General features: G+C 40.0%; 1 protein-coding gene across 1 annotated transcript in view; it reads left to right on the top strand.

Annotated features, from left to right (window-relative positions):
• LOC146312068 (voltage-gated delayed rectifier potassium channel KCNH4-like) overlaps positions 1 to 12616 on the top strand; it is a 62399-nt gene extending 49783 nt beyond the window's left edge. Inside the window, exons 12-16 of the mRNA XM_084740424.1 lie at positions 3927 to 3965; positions 4785 to 5167; positions 6507 to 6598; positions 7714 to 7790; positions 10040 to 12616. Coding sequence (XP_084596550.1) covers positions 3927 to 3965; positions 4785 to 5167; positions 6507 to 6598; positions 7714 to 7790; positions 10040 to 10924 — 1476 coding nt within the window. The 3' untranslated portion in view covers positions 10925 to 12616. The remainder of the gene's footprint in view (positions 1 to 3926; positions 3966 to 4784; positions 5168 to 6506; positions 6599 to 7713; positions 7791 to 10039) is intronic.
• Positions 12617 to 13275: the final 659 nt, after the last annotated feature.

The raw sequence follows: 13275 nt of genomic DNA, 5'->3' as shown, positions 1-13275 counted from the left end.
ATGTTTTTAAAAACAGTTATAATCAACATTTTATTATGAGAGCTGCAACTCTTAGTCAGTTAACTGATTAGTTATCAACTATTAAAGTACTTGCTAAATATTATGATAATTGTTTCGGGCCATTTTTTAAGAAACAATGTTCAATTTATCTGATTTCAGCTTCTCAAATCTAGACATTTTTTGGTTCCAGATTGTGACACTAACCTGAATAGCTTTGGGTTGTAGACAAAACAAGACATTTGAGGATATCATCTTGGGCTTCAGGAAACAGTGATCAACATTTTTCAATATTTTATGGACCAAATAACTAATAGATTAATCAGGAAAGTGAACGACAGATTATTGATTTATAGTACCATTGTATGAAATGACAATGTATAAACAATGTGACAGTGTGAAAGGGGTTTCTCATAGTGATCATGCTGGAGTATTAACAGCTGAATCTGCAGCTCCCCTCAGCTTTAAAGTGAGTTATAACTGATTGTTTATCTCTCCGGCCTGCAACAAAAAACCTTGAACATTCCTGTATACTACCTGTCAGCAACAAACAGAAGACAGGCACAGTTAGCACCCCTAGCTGGCAAACACAGTGCAGCATTTAGCAGCTAAAGAGCCAGATGTTTCCACCAGGAGTTGGTAGAGACCAAAAACACAGCTAAAAGAGGGTGAATATTAGACTTATATTTGCATCGTGGCAAGACATGACTTTATGTATAGAAAAGTTTTTGCCAACAAGTTTCATATCAACCTAAATGCAATAATATATCAATATTGTGTTCACAATTTGTTTCCAAAAACAAATAGGTATTGAAGGTATATGGTAAGGTATTTATGGAATGACTTTGTATGTACTTGGTCAAAGACCTAGGTCAGAGCATTGTTTATGTCATAAGGGAGGTGAGTTTAAGAGATAAAGAGTGACTGTACCGTCCTGAGCAGAGGGGGAAGGTCATTCTACCACTGGGGAGCCAGCACTGAGTCAGAGTTTGTTGGACTATAATGACCATGTCGCCACAGGGAGAGTTAAGTAGTCAGTAGTCATGGAGTGTGAAGAACAAGCTGGTCGGTCAGGAGTTATAGGGGCGCAACCCCCCTCTGGAGCCTCACATGACAACAACAGTTTAACAAAGTTGATAAAGGCACTGGTAACCGGTGGTGGGAGTGCAAAAGAAAAAAACAAAAAGCAAGAGACAAGATGAGCTCAGTGTTTTTGACATGTTGGATGGGATAACAATACCAACCAGGAGTGGGCTGACAGAGTACAGAGAGGAGATGACAAACAAAAATGTCACATCAGCTGTCCCAGGTGGTTTTTGTCCCAAATTACCCACCAACACTATATACATATTTGTGGTAACAAACAAAGCCAAACATTCGCACAATCACGCTTCATTTTCTACTTCTAACAGTTTGTTTTAGATGGATATTCACATGGTTTAGAGTTTTGTGAGACCATCAGTAATGTCATCATGTAAAAATCCACCATAGTTTGCAGATTTACTCCCTTGTGTTTGGAGTTGTGTTATATGGGCTCTCAGGGTGCTTTCACATTAGGTATGATTGCTTTCACATTAGGAATGCTCTTGTGTATCTGACTACACCGCATCACTATCAACACAGTATTTGTCTATGTTGTTGCTGTGGTGTAGAAAAGCCTGTCAACTGCAAGATCCCAACAGCAATCCACCTCCTTGTTTTTGTACAGTCACCTTCAACACCTGATGCAGACTGTAATCGGTACAAATGAACCGAGACTTGAGACCACCTTTTCAAGTGAACCCAGGCACAGGTGTATGGAGTAATATGTTAAAATATCTCTGTGTGTGTAAGGACTTGCTGCATTTTGAATGAGCTGGAGATGTCCTACAGATTGTTTGGAAAATCCCACAAAAAGTATGTTGCAGTAGTCGAACCTGCTTGAGATGAATGCATGCAACAGTTTCTGAGAATCCATTTGTGATATGTATGCCCTGGTACATTTTTTAAGTGATAAAGCGCTGGCGACATTTGTAATGTGATTTTCAAAACTGAGATCAGTATCAATAATAACGCCGAGCGTTCTGACTTGCTCACTGTGTTTTGAAGATAGAGATTCCAGTGCAGTGTTCACACTCATCAGACGAACTGGACTTTGCTGTCAAGTGTACTTGGATACAGGCTGGGTCCCTAATGTGAAATCACCCTCAGTCAGATACCCATTAAATGTTTTCTGGATTTGAAAAACATGCATACATTAAACAACACGTAATCCAGTGTCTTCAGCTCTTCAGTCTGCGTACAAAAAAAACACAACTAAACATTTTAAAGTGTGTGCAGGTGGTATGCCAATCCTTCCGTGGAGAGCAGACAGTCAGGTGACATTTGTTGTCATTCATAGTCAGGTGACCTTTGTCACAGAAATTAAGACATAGTTAAGATTGGTTAGGTTTAGGCAAGAAAACTTGGTTAAGATACATGATGCACATAAAGTTACTCACCTTTTTATATAAAGCCACCCAACATTTTCTTAATGGGAATGATTGACACATCACCTGCATGCAAAATTGTACAAGGGCGTATGCACAGCACCCAGTTTCAGTGTCTTAAGTCATTATTTGTACGGAGATTGAAAAGAATGGGCTGTGAAACCCTAACATACTCTATGCTACTAACATATACAAAACTCTTAATTTGTGACGTAAGCGGTTACACTGACCTTGTAAGAACCGTCTGTTCCTTTTACAAAGACATGCAAACACAAGATAGCTCACTTGTGAGTGACAGGAAACACTCCCTCAATTAAATCTCTGCAAACCCACTTTGCAATGTGGGACACTTGTGGCATTAATACCCCATTAATTAATATTGATGTTCAATTAGCGTCATTTCGCACCAATATTCTTCGCTGGCTGGTTAATCATTCCTTGTTGCTCCAGGGTTGGATTTCCTTATGAGGAGAATTTGTCCCTGCCTGGAAACAGACACAGATTTGTCCCCTCTGCTTCTCATAGACCACCAATGTCTGAAGAGATAGCAAACTTTCTCAGCGTGCATTATATTTTTGCTTTTATTGCCTTTCAGTGGTGATGATTTTTAAACTCAGTATTGTGCTTCAGTGAAGGATTAAATTTAATGCGTAGCCTCAGTGAATTGGCTCCCTGCGTCAAAGAGCATTACTGGCACTATACTGGTAGAGCGACAGACTGTGGCTTGTGTTGTCACATTAAGCCATGTCGTCAGGAGCACATTTTTCACACATGAGGGAAAACTTCACACTAGCCCAGTTTCATTTGCCATCCAGCTGGTGATTATGGTAAATTACTAGCAATTTCTTCACACGACAGAAGAAAGAAAAACTTTTGCTGGAATCCGTCTGCAATCAAGTGTAGAAAAAAGATAATTTATGTTATTCAGCTTGTGTAGCAGAGACTTCATCACTGGCCAAGGTCATTTAGATAGAGGCAAAAGAGAAAAGAAAGTAAATAGAAAATCAGAATTTTACATAGTCCTGTAAATGCAAAGACATTACTGAAATTAATTAAAGTTTCCCTGTGGAGTTTTTGACCTCAAGTAGAGCAATATTGCTGACCAACAGGTGGTGGTAATGTGGTAAGATTGCTGCAATGTGCCATGGATGTAAACAACAGACGATTTAGATACTTTAAAAAATCAACTTTGCAAATGTTTTATGAGGAAATAAATCTACACGTTTTTGAGACCTCAAGGATACACACAATGTGTTTTGGTGAGGAAGACCAGATGTAAACATAACTGCTTGTTTCCCGAAAAACTCAACAGGACACCTTAAATTTCCAAAGACGTAATTGCAAGGGTTTCTTTAACTTTCCAAGGTTTAATAAAGAGGGTACAAAGTTGTATAAATAAATACATTTTGGCTGAGTATGTGTATTTTTTTAATCCCTGTTGCTTTCTTTTTGTTCCTGCAGGGCTACAGCAGGTTCTCAAGGTCACCTAGGCTTTCCCATGTGAGTCTCTCAGTGTGTCATTATTACTTTTTCTACAAGACACAGTTTCCTTTTCATACATTTAAGTTCTAATAAATTCGCAATGCCTGTTTGTGAATTCTGTTGGAGTAGGCATGCATATAAGTACCTTGGTTTTTAGCGGACGTGTGTTGGATTATTCAAGGTAAAACCCCTGTGATTTTCAGGGACATACAGTATTGGTAGTGAGTGCTGTGGCAGAGTTTGTGCAAGGACTTCCCCTACAGGTTGAAACTCATTTGGAACAGAGAGTTCAGTCCCTGAAGTTAGATCGCTAACTGGGTCAGTAGCTCTTCAAATGGGAAACCTTACAAGTCCCCGCCTGTTTACAGTGCTCACTTTGTCTGCTATTAAAAGTTCAATTTAATGTAAAATCTATTGTTTTCACAAGCACACAGGCAGCCATGTTTAAAGCGCAATAGATGCGATTAAAATATCCTCAGCTGTAACTCATTAAAACCTAAATGGCACAATTATTGCTCTTTATCAGAAGCTTTTTAAATTAATTGGTTATTATGTGCCAGATTACTCATGATATGATTTAATGGGGAGAGGTATTGTGAGTGGCATTCTAAATTTGGTTTTAAAATTTCCAGTATTTTAAAATATTTCAATATTCATGGAACTATTATTCCTGTATTTCCCAGTTGCATTTCTGCTCTAACCTGTTTTCATATCCTGGGGTTTTTTATTTTGACAAACACAAATCAGGCAGTTATAGAATTAGCACACATTTTTTGAAATTTCAGTTTTAAAAGTGTGGAGTTATTTAAGCTGCATGTTGTGTTTGCTGTTTTGCAGGAATCCAGGCTTCCCTCCATCGTGGAAACAAAAGGGGATGACTCTGATGACTCCTTCCACCTCTCTCCAGCGACTCGCTCCCGTCGCAACCTCCTGCTGCCCAGCTTCAGCAGCCCCGTCCGCCGTACCTCCCTGGGCAACCTTCTGGGGGACGAGCTGCGCCAGTTCAACGCCCTGCGACGCTGCCGATCACCAAACCTCAGCCGCAGCCTCCATGGGCAGTGCTCGTCCCCTCAGCCACCATCGAAAAAAGAGCACAGCACCCCTACAGCCGCCTGTACAGCCTCAACATCAGCCCAGGGAGAGTCTGGGGCTGAGCAAAAGCCTGCAAAGCTGCTTATCCCAACTGTCACCTGCTTTGGACCTCCAGATCTTAGTCCCAGGTATTGCTACAGCTATCATCAAATTCAATCTTCAAAACAAGCAGAACACAAGCAAAGTCTACATTAAATGACTGCATTTTATTATACTGAAGTGTTTCTAGTAATTTCCCCACCTTTCTAATACATTCTGACAAAATACTTCATGTTGTGGAATTTACATACAGTAGATTCACCACCTTTCAGTGTCAACCACAAATCTAAAGTTATAAGCCTCACAAATGCAGAATTTATTAAAACAATTGTGTTGGATTGCAATACAGTGTAAAAGGATTTTTATATTTATTAATCTTTGCATCTCATTATTTGAAAACAGTTTCTTTTTTAGGTTTCCTTTTTTTTTGATTGTTAGTTATCATCATATAATCTGTTTCCAAGTGACATGAATAGCAACATGGTTGTGTCTCTCCTTCTCCTTCTCCTTCTTCTTTTCACAGTGGTGTGCTCCATTAACTACATCACTATATCGTGGGCCTTGATGCCCATTTTTATTTATGTTTGCTATAGTCCAGTTGGTCCATTGTCAAACACTCCTGCACTACTTGATGTCTTTCTTAGATGCCCTCGGTCAACCTGATACACAATTTCATAGACAACCTTATGTCTAGTTATAAAAGCCTTAGAACAGGGGTCTCAAACTCACATTGGCCTGGGGCCACTGCTGGTATTGTCATCTCATTGGATCGCCACTTCAATGTTCAAGTACTACAAGAAAACACAACATTCCTGAATTTACTTCTTTATTTGCATTACTAACATATTTTCATCACACTTAACAAGAAGTAGTTTCTATACAAGTTTTAGTTAGCAGTCGATTGGACACAAACTCAGCAACTATATAATTTTGCTGGCAGGATTATATTATAATTTGGATATCATGTCACAGGCCATAGCAAGGAGGAACCAGCAGTTTGAGGCTCCTGCCTTAGAACATCAGAGATGATCTAAGTCAAGTGTTGCAATAATGGACACCTAAAGTCATGCTACAAAAACCTGCATCCTCTACTTAATGTAAATGGAGTGTATTTGCATTGCATATTTCAACAGATGTCACTGCATTTCATTACCAGAGCACCTTATCCTCCTGCCTCAACCATCTGTATTCATAATGTATCCCTAAGTCATCCAGTAAGTTCGAGATATGGGTAAGTGCTGGTTCAGAGAGCTCAGGTGTCCGCCCCTCCAGACTGGGCTCTCCTCCTCATGTTCAAACTCACATGGGCCTCTGCCAGCAGCAGCTCTCATGGCACATTCCTGGGTCGTCTGCTGGCCTCAATGATAATTGAAAAAGCTCTACTGTTACATTAACTCCGGCATCCCTCCTCTTCTCCCCTCCCGCCAGGGTTGTAGACGGCATCGAAGACAATGGGCACACGTTCCATTTCAATGTGGAGCACAGCGGGCCTAAAGCCAGTACAGGAGGCAGCACCCAAGGTAAGCCAAACCGCCACCAGCTGCGAGGGTCACCTGGGTGCCAGATGGCTGGAGGTAAACTCGGGAGTTCAAACAGTGGATACAACAATGCTGCCCTGCCTCCTTCTGGGGAAATATGAGAGCGCAGATGAATGAAATGACAGCCAGGTGTCTGAAGAGTCAGAGAACATGTTAAAGGACAACAGAGGTCAAAGCAGGGTGCAGATCATTTGACCTGAGCTTTCACTGATGAACATCCTGGGATTAATATCCAATTCAGTTCAGTTGAGGTCCAACTAAAATACATTAAGTGGTGTTTTTGGTTGTTCTGGACAGAGACTTATTATTATTCAATAGTTTTTATTGAATTATCCACAAATAATTTAGATTTAGAAATATAACTTTAAAAAATGTATAACACTGGACATCTAACATGCACAGTGTATGTCACACATTCTATCACATATACACACAATTACATTAGTTGTACTCACAAAGCAGATATACATTATAGATAAATTAATTAATTAATGAAAGAGCTGCCTTTTTCCAACTAAAAGGAATCATCCATCCCAATCTCATATTGTTGCACAGGGGTACAGCTGTAATATTGTGTCGGTGTGTTTGATTTAGAGATTACGGCAGGCCAGTCCTCACTAAAGCAGCCCAAGGAAGTGTTTTAAAGAGAGTATAAGGAGCAGTTGTTGAGGTGGGAGGTGCAATTATTTTAGGGAAATTAGTAGGATTCAGTCACAGACATAATTGTTGCAAACCACAGGTGATTTCAATTAAATAGCAGGTGACAGTCATTAAATGACAAGTGTGGCCAGTGAGCTGTTGCATTGTGCCATATTGTTTGACAAAAAGATGTAATGAGAGTATGATGGATGTGTAGTTTGTAATTAACTACCTAAGCTACATGACACAAAGTAGTAAACTACTGAAAAAGCTACTGAGATTTGAATGTAATTAAACTACCATGCAACCACTGCAAGTTGTAGTTAAAGTAGTTATTTGAACTACATGTAGTTAACTACACACCAACACTTAATTTTGTTTCATATTAATATTGATATTATATTAAATCCTTTCAGTGGTGTCAGCTATTTAATGTTTTCTCACCCTCATTTCTCCAGAATCCACGCAGGCTATTTCCACTCTGCTGCTGGAGACAGAGGAGGTCAGACAGAGCATCAGTCAACTCAACCACAAGGTGAGGCACAGCCCCTTAACCCAAATTAAAATTGATTGGACCGCAGTTGATGTTGAATCAATTTTGCTCCTTTTCATCATCCCTTCTGTCTCCTGTCCGTTAAGTATTTTGAAGGGACTGAAAATTAAACACAGGAAGTATGACTGAATTCGTGATAAGAAAATAGAACCTGCTATTTCAACATTAAACGGATAGTTTGGATTATTTAATGTGTATGAGGTCAGGGTATCACCTAGATGCTGGATGTCACACCCCCAGTTTGGAGAAGGAAAGAAGAGTACCATCATGGAAGCTCAGCAATGAATTGTGGTGAATGGGTCACCACTTAAGGGCCACTTAAGGGTCCAAAAAAAAAATTAAAAAAACAAAATATATATATTTATATATATATATATGTATATATATATATATATATATATATATATATATATATATATATATATATATATATATATATATATATATATATATATGTATATATATATAGCAACCAAAGTCCATTAGAGAAATTAGTCATTTTACTTTGCAGAACACTGAAGTTGCTGGTCTACCACCACCTCGATCTGATGATTTATTTGCATTATTGTGTGACTTTTGGTGAAGCTCAACTAACCCTTTAAAATACAGAAGACACAATAATACAAACAAACTAACAGATCGTGGCAGCAGTACACCAGAAACTCCAGTGTTCTCTGAGGTAAAACTACTGATTTCAGTCATGGAGTTTGGTGGTTAGAAAGTGATATTTGGCTTATTTAACAGCAGTTTACTGTTGGAAGTTAGCGTACACTTAAACTGATATTGATTTTTTAGGTGGACCTTTTTTTTATGTGGCTGAAATACCTTTTGTTGTTGACCCTGTCTGCAGCAGTTCATTGCTTAGCCTCCATGCTGATACTGCTCTCTGCTTCTCCAAACTGGGAGTGTGCCAACCGGCATCTGCTGTAGCTAATACACTGACTATTGAAAAGTACTTGATCCAACTCCACTTCAAATTATCCGAACCTGACCTCCTGTGTCAGTCTTTAAAAAATCATTACCACAGACCACCAAAAGAACAGAAACTCATAAGTTTGCATTTCTGCATTTCTGGCATCTCATCCAATAACCAGCTGTGGTTTTATATTTACAGTGAGAAACATACAATAGACTCAGTTTCTGCCTTGTATCTCAGACTGTCCCTGCACTCTTAATTTGAATGTAAATAGAGCAAAAGCAGGTGCAGTGAGAGGATCCAGATGGGCCCAGGTAGGTGCTGTCTGAAGTCGATATTAATTAATCAGCAGGGCACTCTCTGCAATGCAGTGGATAGTCGAGAGTGCTGACTCAACAATATGAAGAAAAAAAGAAATTTTTGATGACAACCTAGCTCTACTTGTGGACCTTCTGTGCCCCCCTTTACCTCTTGTTTCGCTCCCTTGTTCCCAGTTTTCTGTCTACTTTCGTGCCTATTTGCGTCAGTTACCTCAGCCTGTGTCCCTCTGGATTTCACTGCTGCGTAAGAAGCCATTTCTTAGAGTCATAGAGGGGGTTATAAATTGTTTGGCTCTCTTTTGGGAGGTCATTGGATAATTACATCTGGACATTAGTCTGAGATTAAACCTTAAAGATAGAAGCTGATTAATTTGTCACTGTGCTGGGGACTTAATTGAGCATCACGCTTTCTATTTTTGTGCTTTAAAGCTGTACTTGCATGGTTTACTGCATTTGCTCGGTGTAATAATAGAACATGAAGGGTCAGAAAGAATATGTCTCTATATTGCATTGCACTAACAAATAATTGCAAGATTTTTACAGTGTTTCTTCATTTTGCACTTTTTACAAACTAATTAAGTCTTATAATGCGACAGCAGTGTGGTTGAAATCTGGGTAGATTTATGGACAGGAAGGAGGAGTCCAAGGAAGGAGATGAAGAGTGTGGTTTAGATTAAAATGATCACTCTTGGGAGATCTAGGCTTCCCCTCTAGATAGACTTGAATCATTTTGCTCAATCCATTTCAAAAAGGCAGTCATTTAAAAAGTTAAACTGCCTCAAGTGTAACTTTAAAGTTAATGTTGGATCACAGTTTAAAGGTTTAAAGAGAGGTTTAAATGTAATCTACCTTGACTTTAAGCTAGTTTAAGAGTGCCACATAAATTAAAGTTAAGCCATGGTTTAATCAGGGTTAAAAGAAATTAATTGTTGTTGATACACCCCAGCTGAAGTCTTAACGTCATGATGACTAAACTGTGTTTTCTCTCTACCCAGATGGGGACACTAAACCAGGAAGTATCTGAGCTCACCAAGGGCCTGCACCACATGATGCATCTCCTTCAGGCTCATGTATCTGTGCATCACTACAACACCTCCCTTTCTTCATATCCTTATGGTGTCCAGCTGGTGTCCAGCCCTCCCACAGGCCCCAACCCCGGTGTGTCCTTCAACCTACCTTCAACCTACCACCTCCACAACGATCCTGCAAGCCACGAAGGCTATACCCCCCAAAACGTCCCACCCACTGGCCATTGGAGCTACAGTGCAGCTGCTGAGACCCAGACAGAGAGCCACCACCGGCATCAGTCCTCCAGTCCACCTGCTAACTCCTGTCCGACCCCCTCTGTAAACTCTGCACCCAGGTTAGGTCCGTGTCACGGCTCTGAGAGCGTGACGACACACCCATGGAGCAGCCCGTCTCTTCTTAGTGTCAGCCCAGGCTTCCAGGGTGGAGGTCCAGGCCTTGCACCTCATGCTGGGCATGAAGACTCTGACAACAGACCTCTCAGTGCAAGCCCCACCACCATCAGCCAGTCCCAGCCCACTTTGTGCCTGCAGCCTCCCAGTGATAGTGATGAGTACTCTTGCCTTTTGTCCAGTGCCCCCACAGGTACATCCACACACAGCCTGCTGGACTCGTCACCCAGTTCTTACCCCCACCTCTGCCTGTCCTCTGACTCCCATCTCAACTTATCACAAGCCACACATGAGGAAATTTGTCCTCTGATGTCCAACCCAGCATCTCATAATCTTATCCAGGACACTTCCATCTTCCAAATGGAGGACTCACACCCTTCAGTCCACCCCGTGTCTGCCTCTCCACCCACATTGCCAAGCCAACCTCCCAGATCCTCCCTGGATTCAGGATCACCACGATAGGATGCTCTCAAGCCCCACCTTCCACTGGGTGACCCTTCTGCCATAGAACACACCAGTCTGGAGTGCCTACTGGGAAACAGGGGCTCTACAGAGAGCAGGATGGAAGCACGCCAACATGAAGGTGCAGCGTTGGTGCCCAGACTCAGAGCACAGAGCAGTCATGATGTCTGGACCTCACAGATTAAACTGTTTCAGGGGCAGGCTCACTGACTTCACAGCAACTGGATGAGAAACTCAAGTAATTAAAGGGATAATTTGGATTATTTGAAGTGGGGTTGTATAATGTACTTATTGATTGTCAATGTATTAGCTACAACAGACGGTGGTCAGCATGCCCCCAGTTTGGAGTAGCAGGTTTTGACATTTCCTCTTCTCCTATTAATGTTTTTTTTCTTTCATGACTTAAGTCAAGAAAATTAACAATAAAGTGACAATTTAAGAACAATTTGTATCTGATGTCACCAGACTCCTTTGACAGTCATTTTAGCTTGCAGAACATGTGTGTGGTGTATCTACCAATCAGTTAGTTTGTGTGTGTTATTGTGTGACTTCGGTGTTTAAAACAATTGTTAAAAAAAAAAAAAAACTGGGGATGTGCTGACAGGCATCTACTACAGGTAATAGACTGACAGTCGCTAAGTACCTCATAAAACCTTAGATCAAATAATCTTACCTTTTCACATGCAACTTCTGACAGTGTTTACAGAGACCCTGCTGGAGATTGTCAATGTGTGCTGTATTTCCCCCTCTTAATTCCTGGGCTCTCATATTTGTCAAACTCCACGCAACTTACACCATTTCTATGCAAAAGCATGTCATTTGTGCATTATCTTGGCTTTACTGAAGTGTGTCTTTTAATAAAAAAAAAAAAAAAGTTCCACAGCAGTGGATTCCAGTATATACTACATATTTTTTCCAACATCCTCAGAGAAATTTGCAGTTGATAATACCTGTTACCTCCTTGCATGGTAAAGTTGTTTATTCTTTTTCCTAAGGAAAAGGTTTCCAAATCAATGTGTAAGCATTTCTACATGACAACCTGTTGATTGTGTACTCAGATACTGTATTTGTAAGGCAGACAGGTCAGACTGGTTGGATGTTTTAATATGCCGAGGAACAAAAATGACACATGCTTCACCTTGCATTTAGGGAGTAGAGTATGTGCATCACACAGCATAGATTGTTCATTGTTTTAAATTGAATGTTTTTCTCAGTTGAGCATTTTTTATTTGTGAGTTCTTGGACTGTGAACATCTTATATCCAAACTCCACTAATCAGTGTACTGTACTGTACATAGTTTATGATTTCAGTTGTAATTCCGTCTCCACTTTTATGCTGTCCTAAAGATCCTTCAGGAGATGTGAATAAATTTTTCCTTCACCAAGGCATTAAAGATAGCGCTGTGAAATAGGTTTAATTGCTCTCTCCACAAAAAAAAGTTCTCAAGGTTCTACAGTTCTATAAAGATGACATAGCTGCTGATAAATTAAACATAAATAAATATACATGTTTAGATGAAAAGTGGGTCCCATGAAATATTTAGTACTGTCATTAATTCACAAAATATGAATGCCTCCTGGAAATAAACATTAACTCATGATACTCATACAATATTCAGAGTATTCAGGAACTTTGTTCTTTTTGAATGATTTCTCCTTGGCTGACAAAATAAAGTATGCAGAAATGTACAACTGTGTCCTTTACTGTGGTGCAACACTTATCCCAGTGGCTCTATGTCAAGAAACATGTAAGAGTTAACATATTCCACGAACGACTGCTGAGTTGAAATAAAACATCTTGTCAGTCAGAAATCCATCATAAATATTTTAATAATTAACATCCAGCTCTGGACCAACTCTGACTTAAGCGCAGAAACGTTATGCCAGAGTTTCAGATGAGCTGGATTTACTGGCCTGTTTTTGTATATTCATCAATGTTGTGCTTTAATTTGTGTTTGACAGGTTGTTGTCCATGATTCCCAAAGCCCAAATTATTATTGCCAGAGCCTGCCCCGACCTCCCTGGGGCCATAAGCAAAATTTTGCTAAGGGGCCCCGGTGCTTCCTGTCTTCCCATGAGCCATGTACACCATTTGCCTTTGCCACAGAGTCACACCTGACACTCAAGTGCTCCCACTACAGTCCTCCCTCCTTCGAAACAGTTTGCTCTTCCTGTACTGAACCTAATGTGGTACAAACAATAATGATTGAATATTTTCCATAGATCTTAAGATAAATGAATATTAACATTAATCTGAGTGCAAATTTTAGAGTATTAAATGTAGAAAATAAAATATAACACTGAGCTTTTGCTCTGCTGCCTGGTAATTTCATCCACATGACATTTGTCTG

This window comes from Lutjanus erythropterus, chromosome 17, assembly GCF_056507025.1.
Source record: "Lutjanus erythropterus isolate fLutEry1 chromosome 17, fLutEry1.hap2, whole genome shotgun sequence".
In the NCBI taxonomy this organism is placed as follows: Eukaryota; Metazoa; Chordata; class Actinopteri; order Lutjaniformes; family Lutjanidae; genus Lutjanus; species Lutjanus erythropterus.
This window is presented reverse-complemented; position numbering and strand designations above follow the sequence as displayed.